General features: G+C 43.9%; 1 protein-coding gene across 1 annotated transcript in view; it reads right to left on the bottom strand.

Annotated features, from left to right (window-relative positions):
- Positions 1–19,447, bottom strand: part of LOC108873211 (zinc finger protein GLI2-like) — a 68,698-nt gene that overhangs the window by 28,030 nt on the left and 21,221 nt on the right. Inside the window, 1 exon segment of the mRNA XM_018661339.2 lies at positions 5,452–5,557. Coding sequence (XP_018516855.1) covers positions 5,452–5,557 — 106 coding nt within the window.

Raw genomic sequence — 19,447 nt, 5'->3', positions numbered from 1 at the left:
ATGATCGATTCAGCTTGAAAATCCAGTGTTAAACACACCTGGTGACTGGTGAAAAGGCTCAGAGAGATGTTCCACTTGTGGAGATGAGGGGTGGGTCAGGTCAGGTTTTTTTAGTTTCAAAAGCCCAGTATGGCGTCTTCTACCTGCTTAATTTGTCTGAATGAAAGCTAAATAACACACAGGTGATTTAAAACAGAGAAAATCTACAAGTCCTCACCCTGGAAAAGCTGGAAAATGTTAAATCTAATGTTAGAAAGTGATGAATTGTTGAGTAAAAGTTCTACCTGAGCTGTTCTGCGTGGCGTTCCTCTGCATGCATCTAAGGTGTGTTTCTTTTTGTTTGCACGCGCCTGTACAAGTGTTTGTGTCTTTGTCATTTGTCTGTGTGCATACGCAGGAGTGTGTGTGCTGCGAGCCTCTTCTCGGCGACACCAGAGATGAATTACAGTGTGACAGTGAGTCTCGTCTCCGGTGTCGGGGCTCAGGGAGCTCTCTGATTTAGATAAATCACGTCGTCCAGTGCACGGCTGAATAAACTCCCACTGTAGGTTTATGAGTCTGCTGCGTGAAGCGGACACCTCAAACTTAACAGGCAACAACTCCCCACCACCACCTCATCCTGAAACCCCCGAACGCCTTCCTCCTCATGCAGAGGAAGAAATGACCTAGATACAAACAAACAGATCACGGTGCTGCAAATCATGGCCTCCTTAAAAAGTCATTTCATCATCTCATCCTCCAGTTTGCTCCGTCCTCAGAGCTGGACAGGGATTTTTCTATGTGTGAGCTTTAGTTTGAGACATTTTTCACACCCAGGCGTCACCGTACATGAAGAAGCTGAAACATTTTTCTTTTCTAAAAAATTCTTTGCCACAAACCAAAAGCTACAGCAGCCGTGCAGCAGCGATGATTCTGTCGCTCCTGAGGAGGAAGAATCACTTTCTGAAAGACACATAACTAAAAATAAAAGAGCAGTGAGTCAGTTGATCGCATAAATTAAATGACTGTCCTTTCTTTGGGCTGCCTCACCATACCTGTCTGTCCAAGGTGGACAGGTTGTTCCTAAAGTAATGGATTGTTGTGTGACCGTCCCCTCGGGGCAGCTGGTGTTTTCAGGATTAACAGTCGATCTCTGCGCTTCAGGACTCCTTTCTAAGGAGGTGACTCTCTGCCTGATGACTGTGTTTGTGAGTTTGTTTGTGAATATGTAGTTTGTACGTGTGTGTGTTCCTACAGCATCTTTCAAAGGAACAAATCAGTATTTAATTAACAGAAGAAGCATAAAATTGTGTCTTTATTTTCTCAGATGTTGTTCAGACCAGATGAGACTTAAGTTATGGAAAGAAAAGCAATTTGATTTGTCTTTGTTAGTGACATTTTTTAGGTTCAAAGCCTCCTCTTTGTCATATCTGATTGGAAACTCCATCTTTTTGGATTTTCAGATTTGTGGTTGAACAAACTAGACATTTTAAGACGCCACCTTGGGCTCTGCAATCGCACCTTATCTCCTTTTTTGAGTTTTCGTAGAGCAAACAATTGGAAGATTAAATGCGAGATGAGTCAATAATGAAAATAATCACAGCCCTGTGCTTCTAGTGCAGCATGGTATCATGTGAAATGTCATGTTTTCTGATATGTAAACATCTTTCAAGTTGTAATCACGACTGGGAAGCTCTGATTCTTGGCTCAGAGTAAGACAAACATGGACGCCTCGTGTCAGCCAGAGTCTGTCGTTCACTGTAATTTAACACAGATTTTAAAGTATTTATAACTCTCAAAATCAGAAACTCTGCAGTTATAGAACAACAGTTGTATATTTACATATGATGTGAGCACAGCTTCTATTTAGTTTGATCAGGTCCTTGTTGTGGCTGATTAACTGGAGCAACTTTATATAAAGACTTGAAAACTTGACTGTCACTTCCATCAGTCTCAGTGTTTCATCTCCAGAATTAGAAATGTTCTTTGTCCAGATCTTGTCTCAGCCTCTTACATGTTGATGGTTTCTGGCCTGAGACGAGGAGGAAGAGGAGGAAGTGTCCCCCACCCCGCTCCCTTGTGTTCCTCTTCTTGCAACTTCCTCGCCTCACTGTCATTTGCTGGGGATGGCGAGGGGAAGAAAAACCGTCCTCTGTGTTTGGTGGAAGAAGAGAGGAAAAAAGAGGCTTCCCCTCGGCTGCTTTTTATGACAGGCTTGACAAAATAACCAGCCCTCTCATTACGGTATATGCAAACAATGATAAAGGGGATGGCGCGGAGATGTCATGTTAGACAATCAAGGAGGGGACCTCTGACACGCTGCCACGAGTGTATAATAAAGTGCCGCACCAGGCGACAAATGACACCGCACTTAATTTGCTGCGCAATGTTCCTGTAATTAGGTGAATTTGGCACAGGCAGGGGGGAGCGACAGCTAGATCAAGGTCTTGATGAATTAGGGGTCCACTGTCAAGATCAAATCACATTAATCAAGGTGGCCGAGTCCGCGGACAGCCCCCCCTCCCTCCCCTCTCCTCCCCCCGCCCTCCACTTTCCCAGCCGGCGTGATGAATAGCCCTGCTTCCGCCAGGCGCGAAGTATGCATCACCATCAAATCTGTGAATTTAAATGTAAGAGTACTATTTGGAGAATTCTATTGACTTTTTTTGTCCTGGCGCCAGTTTTTCTTTTGTGATAAAGTAAACTCCTGCAGGAACCTCGTTGTTCTGTTTCAAAGTGTGCCACGAACTCCAGCTGCTCTCTGGCTGATCTCATCCCTCTCACATCTATCACCGCACGCCACCATTTTTACATCAAAAACTTGTTTTGTTGTTATTTGCTCTCTCGTTGTTGAGATGTTGATTCAGAAAGTCACTGCCTCTGAACTCTGGGTCAATTAACAAACTCATATTTTCCTAGAAGCCTCTCACTGGTGCTTGAACGCACCACCACCCCACAACAGAAAGCAACTTCAACCAAAATAAAACAAGAAATCTTCAAGACAGTCTCACTGCAAAGTCCATTTAGTAGCCTTTCTGGAGCTTTTGATCAAATTGCCTCTTTGTTACGGAGCTGTAGACGTTCACATTTCTATTTTTTCACTGCAGTTTAATGACTTCTCGTTCAGAGTTAATTCTTGACCTGCAGCTGCTGATGAAAATGACGTGGTGTAAACATTTGAATAACAGCAAGAAAAAAGGGGATTTCTCCTGATAGAAATAACAAATGTGTAAAGTTGAATTTTGTACAGCTTGGTGTGTATACTACACTCTGTTTTCTTTACAAACTGAATTTCCCTCAGGAAAATAAATGGGATTGCATCTGTTATTGAACCCCACAGCAGCCTGTAAGTCGGACTCACCACCAGCGCTGCAGCAGCACAGGCAGCCTGCGCTGTGACCTCTATACTCTGGGAGTTTAATTACCGTGCTAGCTCGGGGGCAACACGGCCTGCACCACACAGATTAGCTCCACAACAAGCCATTAATGAATATAAAGAGGTGCTGGACGGAGGTTGGGTGTATTATGTCATTGGTGATGGATCCGGCCCTGCTGATTGCAGCTGATGGAGCGAGCTGCAGGTTGATACAAGCCAACTGAGAGAGATTTATTTATTTTTTACCCCTTTATTCATCCAGGAAGTGCATTTACTCAAAGACTGTACAAAAATGTAATTTTCCAGCTAGTTTTACTTTGAGTATTTGCATTTTATGTGTCTATTCCTCGACGTTTTAGTCCAAGTTAATGTGGAGAATAAGATTTTACAGATAAAACAAATGATCAGTTTATTAAATATGATGCATTGCTCTAGATTAAGCCAACACTTTCCATATTTTGGCTTGAGAGCCATTAATTTAAAGCAGGTTGCATACAGGGCTGGATTACCAGCTGGGAAAAGCCTGATTCCTCAGGGGCCCAACAAACCCAGGGTTTACTAATATGATTAATTCAGTTTTTTTAGTACAATATCAGCTGAGAAGTTTCTGCATTATTACTTCATCTTCTTCATTCAGCTCTTAGCTCTTATTCTCAGTGACACCAAATGTTTCAGTCAGAGAATCCAGGTGTATCAGGTGTCTTAAAAGAGGAAACGTTAGAGTGCATTTTAGCCTTAGTTTGATGTTAGAAAAATAAAAATGTTGGAGTATATTAAGCTGCATATCAAACACTAGTTGAAACTCCACCACTGTTACATTCAACCCTGGATCCACCTAATGCAGAATTGAATATATTTAATCAAGTAAAAACACAGATTCTAAGAAATAGAAACATGAGGGGAGAAGGATAATTTAGATTTAACAGACTAAAAACGTAAGGAATGATAAATTCCATTTACTAAGTAACTGCTCAAATGTAGGAAAAAATTAATCTGTCAAGAATAACTAAAAGGATAACTCTGGTATTTTTGAAGCTGGGCCTTATTTTCCAATGTTTTTGGGTGTAAATGATTGATAAGGACACAAATGTTTGGAATCAATGCAGTATTGATCAACTGTCCATGTCAAAGTTTGTCCACTAAAGATTCAGATTGTTATTATCAGCATCTGACAACATTATGAGAGGATTCCTACAGAGACAGAGCTTTTTATTAAAGAGGAAGAACCAGAAACATCTCTATATATCTCTACCAGACTCCATTGACAAAAACAGGGATTTAACCAGGAGCTGCTGGAATACCACTGCCTCCATCTGTTAGTGTGTCTGTGTTACTGTGTGGTACTTTTACTTCAGTAAAGTATCTGATTACTTCTTCCACCACTGAAAGTCTCACAGTAACACAGACACACTAACAGATGGAGGCAGTGGTATTCCAGCAGCTCCTGGTTAAATCCCTGTTTTTCTCTATGGAGTCTGGCAGTGATATTGAGCGATCCAGTGAAAGATCTAAGTCCTTGCTTCTCTAGTGTAGATGAGCTCCTCCTCATATCCACAGTTGACACATTACATGCCATAACTTCAGCTGATAAAATGCCTTGCTCAGTGGCACTTCAGCTACTGGAGGAGAAGAAATTTTTCATTTTTCTCTCTGAGAATTTCCCAGTTTGGATCTCAGTAGCCTAACTTCAGAGAGCGAGCTGACTTCTCAAAGCATCAGAGTGTTTCATCCCCTGATGGTTGTAGCCAGAAGAGCGAGGCTTGCCCACATAATCAAACTGTATCGGAAACAAGGGATGCAGAGGGGAAATTTAGAACGAGCATTGATTATTCACTTTGGAAGTCAGCATGTTGTCATCTGCTTTTGATACTGAACTTGGCGAACGCTCAGCTCTCATCAGCGCCCGCTAACATACACTCGCAAGCAAATCCTCCGGAGTTCAAAAAGCAAAACAACCTCTGCACTGTAAAGCCGTAACTGAATATGAAATAACGATTTTCATCAAAAAGATCTGACGACTTTAACTCCATTCAACCTGCGTGTTAGTAATCTCATGTAGAAAATATTTACCCAGCAGGAAAAAACAGGCCACTTACCCGTGCATGGTGTGTAGAGTGTGTGGCTCGTAGTGATATCGTCCCTCGTGATGGCGCATGTCAATCGGGATCGGCGTGTGGAAGGTTGGGAAGATGTGGTGGGGGGCTGCAAGAGGAGAAAAGCAAAGAAGAAGAGAGAGTTAGACGAGGGAGGGAGGGAGGGAGAGGAGACTTCAAAAAAGAGCTTGCCTTTCAAAACAAAAAAAAAGGGAGAAATTTCAAAGGCAAAAGGGCTACAATAAAGCAACATGAATTTCAGAGCAAGCTGAGCACTTTCGTGTAAAATATTGGCACTATCACACAAGAGAAGTGGAATAAATAAATAATCAAAGTCATCCTAAGAAATCCTACATCTTGAACATAAAAGATATCCAACCGGGCTTTTGACAAAGACCTGCAGCTAGACGGTCTTTGAACTAGACGGGATGATGGACTGTGTGGAGGGAAGCTGCAGCCCCGACTCAAACCGGGACTGACAGCACTGGGAAAAGCTTTCTTCTGCTCGCACTTCTTCCCTCTTCGCATCCGAAACTGCAAACGGCACAGCCGGGCTCACAAAAAAACACAGCCAAACCCCCTGAACTCACTTAACACTGAGTACACACAGTACATACTCCTGTGTCAGCTGTAAACAGGATGGGCATGAGTCTGACTGTCTGATCTGAGCTCTCAGGATTTAATGATTCCAGCAGCAAAGGCCAAGATTTCCAAAGTTTTAGTGTCTAGTTTGGGTCAAAATCTTTGCGTCTTCACGTCAGAACATTTAATGTACTGATGCATTTCCTTATTCGTGGTTCTGTTGATGCACACGGGTCTTAGGTTAAGGTTAGTGTAAGATCCTGGTTTGGTTTAACAGGGATTTCAGGCACAACCTGTTCATATTTAACCTCATCAGAAGCTGTCTAACCACAGACGGGACTCTAAAGCTCTTCACTTAACACATGGCATCAGTATTCATCTATATTTCCCAAAATCTTGAGCTGTTCCTTTACATTTTAGTGCGACCTTATCAACCACAGGAGATGAAAATCTTACAGTAAAGTTACAGTTTCCCTGCGTTTGTTTACAATTTATCAGTTCCATAAGGTAAAATCACTTTGTCCACCTCAGTGCATATACAGTTATGTCAAACAAACCTGAAGACAAAGCCCAGGTTCTGTGATGAAGGTACATTTCTGCTTCCAATTTAACCCTGTCTCCGTTTAATAGTCGTCTGTTTTAACAAGCTTTGTGTGTTTCGTCGTTGCATCCTTTTAATGGCCCTTGTTATTTTTCATTAAAGCCCTGTTTTCCTTTCATGGATTCTTCTCCGATCTGGGAAGTTTACCCAAAAACATCAGAACTAATTAGCTGTTGCGATAACACGCAAACCGCAGAAGATGTCGTGTCTTTATTTTACCACCATATAAACGGAGCCATTTGGGGTCTTTAACTCAGTTTATGGAGTTATGTTTCTTGTTAACATTTTTCTCAGGTTTTTATTTTGGAAAAGCTCCATGAGGGCATTGCCTAACTCCCTCTCTCCCTCTCTCTCCCTCATCATGTCCTCCCTCGCCCGCCCTTGGTACAGTTTTCAGGATCCTGTTAATTGCAACCTGGTGTGTCTCGTCTCCGCGCTGCCGGATCGGAGAAGACAAGATGGAGAGAGAGGAGGGAGAGGTGAGCCAGCTGATCTCTGGACTGCATTAAAATTCTTCCCCTTTCTCTCTCTCTCACACACACACACACACACACACACACATTAGCACACACTCTAGTGGGAATCTTGCGGGGGTGACCTGGGATTTTTGGAGCGGAGGGGTCAGGGCCATGGATCATTATCTGCTCTCGGCCGAGTGTCGAGAGGGGATAACGGGGCCTCCCGGGGCTCCCAGGGGCCCGGGACCTGAGTGAGTCAGCATTCCAGGTCCATTCCTCTCACTCTGCGCCCTGACAGCCTGACAGACAGACCTGGTCCCTGAACGCCCGCAGAAATAGCCCTCTTTACTTCATTTTTGGTCTGCACAATGGCACCGAGGCCTGATGGGACCAGGCTGGATTCCTTCAGGCGACCGGCGGCGTGACAAGCGAAAATGTCGACGCCGCCGTCTGAGCTGTGTTTAGTTTGGAAGAGGACGTGATTCAGAGTACAGACTGTGACCCCGTTTACTGATCCCTCTGTGTGTTTTTAGCCGTTGATGTGAATTCTGGATGAACTTGTTTCATCATCACAACTTTTCTTCATCTTTGTCCGTCAGCGCTCATTACTGTGCATTTCTGCAAATTCAGATCTTAAATCAGTGGCATGTTGCAGATTTGTTATAGGTGCTGTGACACCAAACCTATTAAGAGCAGTTTAAACAAACTCTTGTTCATTTGTTTCAGTTTATTTGGGCTGGTAACCACACTGAGAAGGTGGATTACAGCCCAGATTCAGTCAGACTCTGGTGCAGTTTGTTTGTGGTGTGAAAACAAAGCAGACCAACCACAGGATTTAATGTTTTTAGCAAAAAAAATCTCAAGATAAACTACTGTTAAGTGCTACAAAATCTCAAAGATATTCAGTTTATATAGTATTATTACAGTGTAAACCAACAAATTCTGTCATTTCAGAAACTAAAAACAGAGAAATATTTGGCAATTTTTCACTATTTTTGCTTGAAAATGATTAATCGATTGCTAAAATAATTGCAGTTTATTTTCCTGTCGGTCAGTTAATCCACAAATAGTTTCAGCTCTAATGTAACTAGAATAAATATACTTAATAACAAAAACACTACATTACGATCTGTTGAATGTTTCTAGATGATGGTTCCCGTGTGTTCGAGTCGACTGACTTCGTGTTTGTCATGGAAAAACCCTCGGGGTCGTTCGTTTAATTGACCTGAAACACTGTAATAAAGACGCCACACCTGACATTCAAAAGTCGCACGGCAGCAGCAGCAGCAGCAGCAGCAGCAGCAGCTGTACTGCTGAGCAGCTGTGAGCAGAGAAAATACAACATGACAACAGGTAGAACAGCAGAGGGAAATCTATTGATCAGCCTGTCTTTGTGTGTGTGTATCAGTCAGGCTATATCTCTATCAGTGTCTCTATTGATACATCTATTTATCTCCACCTCTAATCGTATCATCATATCAACCAACTCTAGTTTTCTCTTCCTGTCTCTTTCTGTTTGTCTTTATATCTCTGTTTCTATCTTTATTAACATCTCCATCTCTTTTCGCTATATTTCAGTCACTATCTCAATTTCTGTCCACCTCTATTTATCGGTTTATCTCTATTTATGTAAATCTGCATTTTATTGCTATATCTAGCTATATTGGTCTATCCATATTTATCTCTTATCTCTATATTTCACCATCTCTAATTGTTTCTATCTCTCTTCCTGTCTGTTCATCCCCACCTCTGCATCTTTTCAGTCTCTACCTATCTCTGTTTATCTCTAATTTATCTCCATCTGCTTCAGTTGCTGCTCTACAACTACTTCTATTTCTCTTTCTCACTATTTCTATATACCTCTAACTCCATATGTCTATGTCCAACTCTGTATTATTTCACTGTCTCTCTCTCTCTATTTCTGTCCATCTCTCTATATTTCTATCACTATTTCTATCAGTTGTTATCTCTGAATCTGTCTCTATTCATTTCTGTATCACTTTCTCTCTATCTTTAGTTAAATCTATGTTTAATGCAGTCTCTCTGTATAAATCTCTATCTCTACTTTATAGATATAAACAGCAATAGAAATGTATTTCGATTATGTCTTTCCCTCCTTTTCTGTGCCCAAACTGACCGCCCTCTCTGTCCCAGACATTCTCCATTGTAATTTGGTTCACTCTGGTATAATTACCCTCCGTCTGCCTCCATACACTGTGTAGGCTGAGAGAGAGAGAGCTAAAGGGCCCCATTCAAAGAGCAGCTCCAGTTAATGCACCATTCATAACAGTTGGGGGTGAATTATAAGAGGGGGTCAAGGGGGGAGGAGGAGAAGGGGGGGAGACAAAGAGCAGCTAAATCTGGGTCACAAAAACATGATGGTCAGAGTCGCCCTGTGGAGGGGAAGTCGTCTTTAAATCTTTAAGCAAAGGTCAAGGTACAACAGTGGAAAGTACTTGTAGTTTTTCCTACCAGATCAGGTCTCAAGTATGTTGATGGATCAGTTACAGAAATAGAAAATATGACTGAAATGTTTGTTTGTTTGTTTAGCCAGAAAAACTTCAGAGTGGATGACTTGTTACAGAGGAAGTTTTAGTCACAGATGTCTCAACAAGAATGACCCTTCTAGTTTGGACATGTCGGATCTAGAGGGAGTAATTCAACCGGTCACAATCCAGTCATCCAGGCCTGAGGTTCCCTCTGCAGGCCTGGGCCCGGGCCCGGGCCAGTCAGCCCGGCCCCGGCGTCCTGGCCGGGGGATTGACCAGGCAGGCTTATTCCATCACTGAGACAGCTCCATTGTTCTGCCGCCACAGGAAGAACAAAAGGCGAGCGCTCATGAGAGTTCAAGAGGCACATTTACCTGATTCACTGGGCCCCGATCCCCCCTGGGCGTACGCAGCGTCAGGCAGCGCTGCCGTGCCCCCGCTTAGGCTCCAGCCATCTATTAGTCTTTGCTTGATAACATTTGTTTTAGCGTCTGGTGGAGCGCTGCAGTGGGCCGGCTACAGTTTTTCAAAGTCAGGCCCCCCTCCTGTATGCACGCAGCAGAAATGCTGTTTTCTCATACTGCTGCAGCATGTTATCTTTAAGTTTAGTGTGAGCTAAATTTAGGCTAAAACTTCAAACAGTGTGTCTGGTAACCGTGCTTGTGTGCATATTTTAAAACTAGTGAGAGTTCTGCAGTAATTCAGTTTATGAGACGTTGACTAAACTATTCTTTCCCCTGTTGTCACGGTTAGATGTTTTTGAGGACGTTCTCATCCATGTTAGCTTGAAATCTGAACTCTGTCTGCTAACAATGATCATATGATATGATGGAAAGCTCCAGAACAGCTACTAAATGGACCTTGTGATTAGATTCCCTCCACTGCCGTCTCGCAGGTCAAGTTTCAAAGTTAATTCTTGAGTTTGAAAACATTAGTAACGCTGTTTCCAATGACGAGATGTCAGTTTCTAATGTTGGAAAGGTTCGGAGGAATAGGTTTCAGATGCTGTTCATCGATCTGACAAGCACTTCTTTTTAAAGTAAACTGACTACATGAGAGGTTGTGGCTGTAAATTGTTTGAATTTTTGAGGCTGATATCAAAACTTAAAAATTAAACCAGTTGTCCAACCAGTTTTCAACAATATTCTGCAGATTTACAGCAACTGTCAACAGCTGATTTCCGTTGGAAACTACTCATGAAATTCAGTATTTTGAGCTGAAGAGAGACTGTCCAAATGTTTGCTAATGCTCAGCAGAATCCACATTAAACTCTCCTCTCTGTGGATATTGTCCAAAATACCTTAAAGTCTTGTAGGAAACCTCAGATTCGAGGTTATATTTTCTTGAGGCATGTGACTGTTCACTTCAGGTTCCTCATGCAAAGACCGTTTGAGTCAGTTAACTCTGGATTACTTTTATGGCTTTTACATACTTTTACATTCCACATCTGGACAGTAGTTATCAGTCTTGGAGAATCTCTGTGACCTTGAAAGTCAGATAAACCAGCAGATCATCAGTGATTTACACTGACTGTAACAACCAGACTAAAGCCAGTAAAATTCTGTTCAGTGACAGAAGTATTTACAGACCTCTGCAGTGAAATCTTTTCTGTCTTACTCACTCTACGAGGGGGGAATTTGAAGATCCTGGCAGGAAATTGCAGCAGAAAACTTTGGCTCAAGTCCCGAATCCACAGACTATTGCATACAGGCCGTCATACTGCACTCAAGCTGTGTGATCACGATATCATCACACGACAACAGCTCTCCTTCGTCTGTTTTACCGAACGCGAGCAGAGAACGTAAAACGCATCACTTCCTGTTCAGTGCTGACTTTTTATCCAGAAAATCGTGACGTGTCAGTGTCAGTTATTCCACAGCTGGAGGAGATGAGTTTATAAACTGGAGAGTAGAAAACAAACACTAATCAATACCAGAAGATCCCAAAACCACAACATTCAAACCAAAATGTTTGTGTATAAACATCTCTAAAAGGCTCAGGTCATCCAAATTACAAAAAACACATTTCCTACTTCCCTTTGATGCCCTGGCTCCCAAACTTATTTGCTTGTGGCTCCTTAAAATGAAGGTGTGACCACTTGAAAAAAATTTATTTTGCCTTGTCAAATGGTCTCATTTGGACATAGTCACCCTGCTGCCTATTAATCCAGTCCACCAGTGAACCATCCATCCTTCCACTCTGCTCTCCATCCAGGCTAACCTGTGTGGCTGTAGTGAGGTGGCCCCAGTGGCAAACCACCACGAGGGAGAGTTACTTATCAGCCTTCGACAGCTGGGCTCAGGCCACGTGCTAATAACCTCCATGCATCACTGGGCTGAAGGTGAGCGTGCGGCGGCTGGCATTAACCAAACGAGGCAGGCGGCGAGGCAGCGGCGCTGATGGGCCTCCTCCGCTCGCCGTGTCACGAGCGGCATGTTGTTAGCATGCTGTTTGTGTAATTTAGGTACTTAAAAGACTGCGAGGGTTCAAAGACTGATTGCACCGTCGAGTAATCACCCACCTCCAATGCATGCCTGATTTATCACCCCCTCGCTTAATAGCACTGCTTAACACACAGGTTTGTCCAGATTAAGTAATTACCTTAAAGCAAAAGTTTATTATCTTCTTCGACGGGCCAGTGATAAAGGTTCGCTGTCGAGGGGAGCCAAAGAAAGGGGCTTGTAGCTGGTGAATGAGAGCGATAATTAAAATACAATGAATTAAATTGTCGCTTCTAGGGCTGTCACCATGCTCCCCAGCTAACATCCATATTACCCCGCTGGCACCCTTGCTAGGGGGGCGCCTGGGATTATGCCTCGTCCCGGACTAGTTGAGCAGCTGAATGGGAAATTACTCCAATGGGCCATCTGTAAATTAAACAAAGACCTAGTTCTTCTCCAAAATGAGGAAGGAGGGTGAGGAGAGGGGAGAAAACCTGAGCTAAGAATAACACCTGAGCACAGGCGAGTCAGTTTTACACATTAGCTCTGTAAGGTTCTTGTTGTGATGTCTTAATGAGGTGGAGGCCTCCGCAGATACAGATGTTGGAGGAGGGAGAGAACGACGAGAGAGAAGGAACACAGGGGAATCTTTTGAGTGATGCGCCTCCTCTCCTTCCTCGTGGTGATGAATGTGTCGCAGGTGGAAGCAGAAGACGTCTTTTCCTGCTTCACACCGCTCACCTCGCCAATCCCCCGATCGCCACCGAGGAGGCCCGGACCTCCAGTTCGATCTACCAAAATAGATCGAGGTCCGCGCTGTTGCGTCAGCACTCGGCCGCCTCCCGTGTCGATAAACACTCGGCTGCATGCCTGACACAATCTGCTGAAGCAGAACTGTCTCTATTTTTTGACCCAGCTGCTCCCCTGGCTCTGCTCTCCTAACCAGCTTTATTTTACCGTTGGCTGTGTTTTGTGTGTTTGACATTGTGCCATTGTGCGTGATGGAGAGCAGGCCCCTGGCTGACTTCCTCAGTCCTCTAAAGATGGGTCGCACCTCCTCAGCTTGAGTAAACGTCTTCAAACAGAGACGCAGAGGCCGCAGCAGGAAATCTGACGAAGCTTTGTTTCAGGTCTCTGACCCAGGTGGGAAATCTGACGTAATGAGAAATGAATTTCTCTCCCTCAGAAACAACAAAGGCGGAGGTGTTATAGCGGGATGAAGCAGAAAACATGTATCTATGATCTGATACTGCAGAGGAACAACTGCCCCTCTCCACTGCCTCCTCCCACCACACATCACGGCCTTTGTCTTCACACTCTGGACTCTGCTCCTGCCTCTGCACAAAGCCCTCTTCACCCACACTTCAAAATGACCTTTCCCCAACAATACTCCTCACTCCTCTCCCCTTCTTCTTTTCTCTGGTAAAGAGAAGCATGTGGGAGACGGCTTGAGAGAAGACAATAGAGAAAAGGAGACAAACCTAAAGAGAATTGACTTTCTAATCCTGATTAGCACTTTCCCACTGCAGAGGACCTTTCTATGGTGCGTATATCTCAGTGATGAGGCAGGTCAGGATGCTTAAAGGCACTTTTTAAGTACAGATGTTTGGTCATTTACTCAAGAAAATTCACTTTTTTATTGAGAGTGCACTAAAGAAACCAGGAAAAAATGAGTTAACAGGACAGAGAGCATGATGAAACTGGATCCAACTCCGATATCATCTCATCTGATGATGATGTTCAGCTTTTTCTTCGTGCCCTTGAACACCAGAGGGGGGGAATTACAACACTGAGCTCCCATCACTTTGAGCCAAAATTACAAGATCTGGACTCTGATTTGTTTTGACGTCCCTCGCCACCGAACTCTCTGCCCCGGTGCGATGACACGTTACAGAAACTCCCATAAACAGGCTGCTCAGGAGTTCGTCTTAGTTTAGTTTACAAGCCTCAGCTGGCTTGTAATCGAGCAGAGTGAAGCAAAGCGTTTAGTAAACACAAAGGTTTTTGAACCACTGAGGTTCAAAAGGAAGAAAAAGGGGACTGTAGGTGTGATTACACCCTGCGAGACACCAGGTGGATCTGACTGATGCTTTTCTGGAGATACGTCTCCAACATCGTCCTCAGACCACGTCCTCACTCGACTGATTAAATCTGAAAAGTCGCCTGCTTCACTAAAGCCCCATTTGGACTGGATTATGATGAGAGAAAACACTGAAACCATCAGGAGATCGAGGCCTCGTAAAGGCTGTTGCTGAGCCCTGTTGTTTTTTGGCCTATATTTGTTTACATTTTGGCAATTTAGCACCATCAAAATATCCAGAATTAGCCATTGTACCCATTGATGTACAGACAGCTATCACTGGGTTACTGTGACACTGAGGAAAACTTCAGAACACGACGATTCTCAGACAAGTTCTGAAGCTTTGTTCCCTGATTTCTCAGTGGATTTCTGGAGGTTTATTCTGGGTGGACATCAGAGATACTGACATCCTCAGGAAGTGTAAGTCATGTCTGTGTGTTCAGATGTGACTGAGTTATGACTCTGAGGAGGAGGATGATGATTTCTGACTCTTTTATCTTCCTCCTTTGTATTCGTGTCCATTATGGAAAAGATCTCACAGTGGTTCAAACGAGTTAAATTACTGAGAAGCCCAGTGAAGATTTCATTCCCCACCTCCCCTGTGATGTTTCTACACATAGAGGAAAATGTCTCTCACTTCCCAAATCTCAACCCGGCATCATGTAGACCTCCGAGCTTAAAGAAGCATGTTCTGGCCTTTTGTTACACCCAGAAACTTTTCCAAGAAGTGGATAAACACAGAATTTATCATGCCTCAAATATCGCAACAGTCATTCTCAGCACTCGCCTGTAAACACTGATGGTGTTTTAGAAGTTTGTGCAAGCACTGTAAACATAAAAGCTCAACAGTTTTAATTTTTAATTCCTGTTGTAAAAGTTTAGATGACTGAGACACTTCATCAGGATAACTGATGGAACAGTTATCCCAGCTCCTCTGGGAAGATTAGAGGCCGTGATGGTGTCCAGACTTTTAATTTTAAAGTACAGACATGTTGCTGATGAGCAGGAGCTTTGTCAGGAGATTGTTTGGTTTAGTTAAAGGACAGCTGGTTAAACCGCAAGGCCTCGGCTGAAACAACATTACTGTATGTGGTCTTATGAACTGCACGCACCCAATCAAGCTGTACTGAGAGGAAGAAGAGAGCTAAACAAAAAAAAGTAGCCCTGAACAGTGAACACGTTTTTCAGGAGCAGCCTTTGTGAGTCTGTTGTTACGCTTCACGCCAAAGCACGCAAATCCTGCTGTCATGAAGCTATTTGTCTGTGAGTAAAGACAGCTGCCGCTACATGGAAAAAAATAAGGGAGAAGGGGTATTTTTACGAGGAACAAAGCAGTTTGAGAGAAGTGTACTTGATTAAACATTTGTTCTGCACAAATTTTAGGTGCAGAAAGTCAAGGAGGGGAATCTCCAGCCGCCAAAGCTCTGAGCTACTCTTCCTCTAACCATCTCTGCATCCACTGCGAGGCTCTTCTCATCTGCCACCTCTAAGGTTAGAGTTACAGTTTGAACAAACAACCAGTGCAAGTGAGTGAGAAATGTCATGTGAGAGAGTTTCCCAGCCTAAAGAGATGACCCTCACGATAAATATCAGAACCAGACTCCACTGACAAAAAGAGGAATTTTAACCGAGCTGAGCACAGGAGCTGCTGGAATACCACTGCCTCCACGTGTAGTATTGATCTGGCTCTGGATCAGGGTGAGGAGGGTGAGGTTTTCCTCCTCCCCCCTGCGTCTCATCCCCAGCGGGCCACCTCTGACCTGCACAATTCAGCCGCTGAATAGGGACGGCGAGGGCCACAAAGCCCGGCAAACATGGCAGTGTGTAATGATAAAGTGCTTAGCCGGGGGAGAGAGGAAGAAGAAGAGGCCACCTCACACAATGAGAGCACGGCGCACAATTAAATGCTGACTCGCACCTCATCTCGTCTCGTCTCAGCAAACCGGAGCAGGACAAAAGCATTTGCAGAAGAAGAAGAAAACAACTTTTTTTTTTTTAACCGTGCAGGGATCAAGCACCCGATTTCAAACGAAAAAAATAATCCCTCTTGAAATAGAACAAAACATTAACTACAAGCCGCCTTTCAACTTTGTTCCCATTGCATAATGCTGACCAAAAAAAAAAAAAACCCTCTGTCCATGAAGCATCATTACAGTGATTCATCTTAAAAGTCCTGTCTAATGAGTTTCCTGTGACTCGTGTATCGACTTATTAAGAAAGAGATGGTATAAATGAGAGCAGCGCTAATATACATATTTCCTGACCTTATTTCAGTCCTCGCTTGGCCTGGTTTGGTGGCTAATTAGCTCGTGCAAACACCACCAATGGCTAGAAGACAAAGCACGTCAGGACAACAATTAGTCTAAAAGAGCCATTAGCTTCCTGACCAAATTAGAGGCTCTGCAGAAAAAGCATCCCAGCGTCAGAGCCACAAATACTGAGGCCAAAATAAGCATGTCACCTTTCAGATTCACAGCAGATCCATTCATTTTTTTGGTTTAACGCTGCATTAGCAGATTGTCTGATGCATTATATATTAAAGCTATCTCAGAGGGCTGTAACAAATCCACTGTTCTGTCTTCCTTTATCGCGATACGAGATTGTGGACGTTTTTATCGCGAGAAAACCTGAGCTTTAGTTACAAGATACAAAATCTTAGCGATCTGTTAATTGTGAGATCTTTATAATTATGTCATAATTTTGAGATGTTAAGTGCATAAATGTACATAAGTACTGGTGTTAAAAGTATAGTATTTCAGAAATGTGTTGCAGGAGAAGTAGAAATGTAGTTAGCAGGTGAAACTCAGTAGAAATGCTCAGAGAATTTGAAAATCACTACTGAATTTCTGCTAAAACAAACATTGTTAGGCTCCTGAGTGGAGCTAATCCTTCATCACTCACTTCAGCCCCATGATTGATCCTCCTGACAGCAGAAAGCTCAGGGACTACACTCACTCCTCATGCAATTTGAGAGACGGAGGGGAAGCCCGTGATTAGGAAACGAGAGCTCAGCCGAGGGGATTGTTGAAAGAGGGGAGGCTCCCTTTTCTCTGGCAGCCCAGCTGAGCCTGAACGGGGGCAGGAGGCTGCCTGCCGAGGTCTCGCGTCCGTCCTCGTCCTCGCGTCGGCTCGTGTTACCACCTGAGCCGGGTGTGTTGTCAGTACGAGGCCCAGCAGACGAGGCCGTCAGCCGTGATCGAGTTTCCCCGTCAGTACGGAGCGTGTCATTACACCCACATCCAGACAGTTTACATACATTATCCTGAAGCCTGCCGCTGCTTCCTGCTGCTCTCTGACGCTCCAGGAGCTGGAGGATGGAAACAGATTGACTTCCGAATGAAAAAGTGCTTTTACAGTTACGACTGGATTCAGCTGCAGAAGGTCTGGGGCCTCTGCTGATGGCAGTGGACTGACAGAAACTAGCCGTGGAGGAGAGGACTGTAAATAAACTGTGTCCAGCTTGTTGATAGTGTCATCTGAACAGCTGCCAAATCTTTACTAAAAACAGATCAATCACTGTCTGTTTGTTCTCACCCACTCCCTCCCCCCTTCTCTACTGCACCATCTTAACTGAACTGGTCTCCACTTGCTTTGTGGATAAGTTACTGGAGCTACACTCATCACCCGAGCAGTCGCTAGATTTTTACTGAATCCAGCTTCCAGGATCAGAGCTGAAACTATCAGGAAAACAAACATCATCACCTGCAGGTTATTCTTTAAGTTAGGTTTTCAGGATGTGCATATCTGTAACTTTTTCCCAGAGTCCTCTCCGTGTGGTAAAGAGCTCGTTTTGGGGCGAAGTCAGATGATGGGAATATTGTGAGGACGGCGGGCGAGACATCCACACCCCCCTTTTGCAAAAGTACAAAGGCAGAGTCCGTAAGTCAGGCAGAGAGGGAGGAGACGTCTTCAAGTGGAAGCAACACCGTGACCCTCTGTGGGTTCAGTGGAGGCGGCAGGGAGGGCGGGGGGAGTCGCCACGGTAACAAAGAGCAGCTCAGAGTGGGATGAGTTTCAATACAGGAAAATAAACCAGAGGAAAATGCTGGGAAGTTAGACGACTTTTACAGAGTCAGAGAGGAACCGTTACTCAGCGTGGAGGTTAGTCAGTCAGGAGTGACTTCACAGAAAAACCTCATCAGACCACATCACAGAGCTACCAAGACCTGTGGCACAGTCGTCGAGTTCATGAACTCATTTTTGGGCGTTTTTGCTAACGCAAGACCGTGTTCATCTCTCATCTGTCCACCCATGTGTCTATGGGTAATGTCTGTGAGACACCCACAGCAGTTTTCAGAGGTAGAAATATGAATTTTATCCCAGTTTAAGTCATTTATTGTTAAAAATATGAGCCTAAAGTGTACCAGTCAGCCTCTAACTCCACCATATGGAGTGTATAATGTAAACATCTCTTCATTAAAACCACAACAAGCCACAATAATTCAGTCCACCACAGAAAAAAGTGTCAAGTTTCAAATTTGTATTTCACAATACTGGCACCAGATTACAGCTTTGCTCTGCACCTCGATGTTTTTAATTTCTCCGTCTTCATCAGGACCATCCCCTCTGTCCAAATCCCTCTGAACGTAATGCTTTAAAGAGTCAGTCCAAGGTGTTAGAACTGATTCCCAGCTCCAACAAAAAGCTCTTTTATTGAGACTCTAATCGTTTTCATTGCTCTCTGAGTGTTGAACATGAGGCCAGGCTAATGGGGAACCACTTACTTCAGCGTGTTTATGAGGGAAAATATTCCTCAGAGCGGCTCGGCGTTGAATTAAGAAAAGAGCCAAGTCATATGTTACAGTGTTTTAACAGTTGCTACGGGCCGGTGGCGATGCAGACACAGGTTTGGTGTTTAGGGGGAAAGTTTGCAGCTCTCTGAAATACAACACTCCTCGCTGTCTCTCAGACCGGAGCTTTTAAAATCTCTGAATGTGACAACCCGGTGCTTCATAAAGATTTATAATTGGCAGACAAACACCACACTGTGTGTTTATCCTCATGCGCGAGCTTTGATTTCCACTGTAGCCGAGCTAATTAGCTGTTATTGCTAATCTCCAGCTGCTTTCTGCAATACTTACAAGGCAATTAGTCTGCCTCTTCTCATTTCACTGTAACTTAGTAAAGAGTGTTGTAGCGCTCAGATGGCAGCTGTGTGCTGTTTCACAGGGCGGAGGTTCACACTTCAGGCCTGTCACTACCTCAGACTGTGTCAAGCTGAAATGTTTGGCCCTCAGAGTTACAGAAATTATATGGAGTAACATGGAATAATTGAGTTTTTGGTTGGTAGCAACAACAGAAATAACCCCTGGGACTTTTTACATGTGTGTGCAGAGGTAAAACAAGCA

The sequence above is a fragment of the Lates calcarifer genome, linkage group LG7_2 (genome assembly GCF_001640805.2).
Source record: "Lates calcarifer isolate ASB-BC8 linkage group LG7_2, TLL_Latcal_v3, whole genome shotgun sequence".
NCBI classification, from domain to species: Eukaryota; Metazoa; Chordata; class Actinopteri; family Centropomidae; genus Lates; species Lates calcarifer.
The sequence above is the reverse complement of the archived record's forward strand: the minus strand, read 5'-3'. Positions and strand labels throughout refer to the sequence as shown.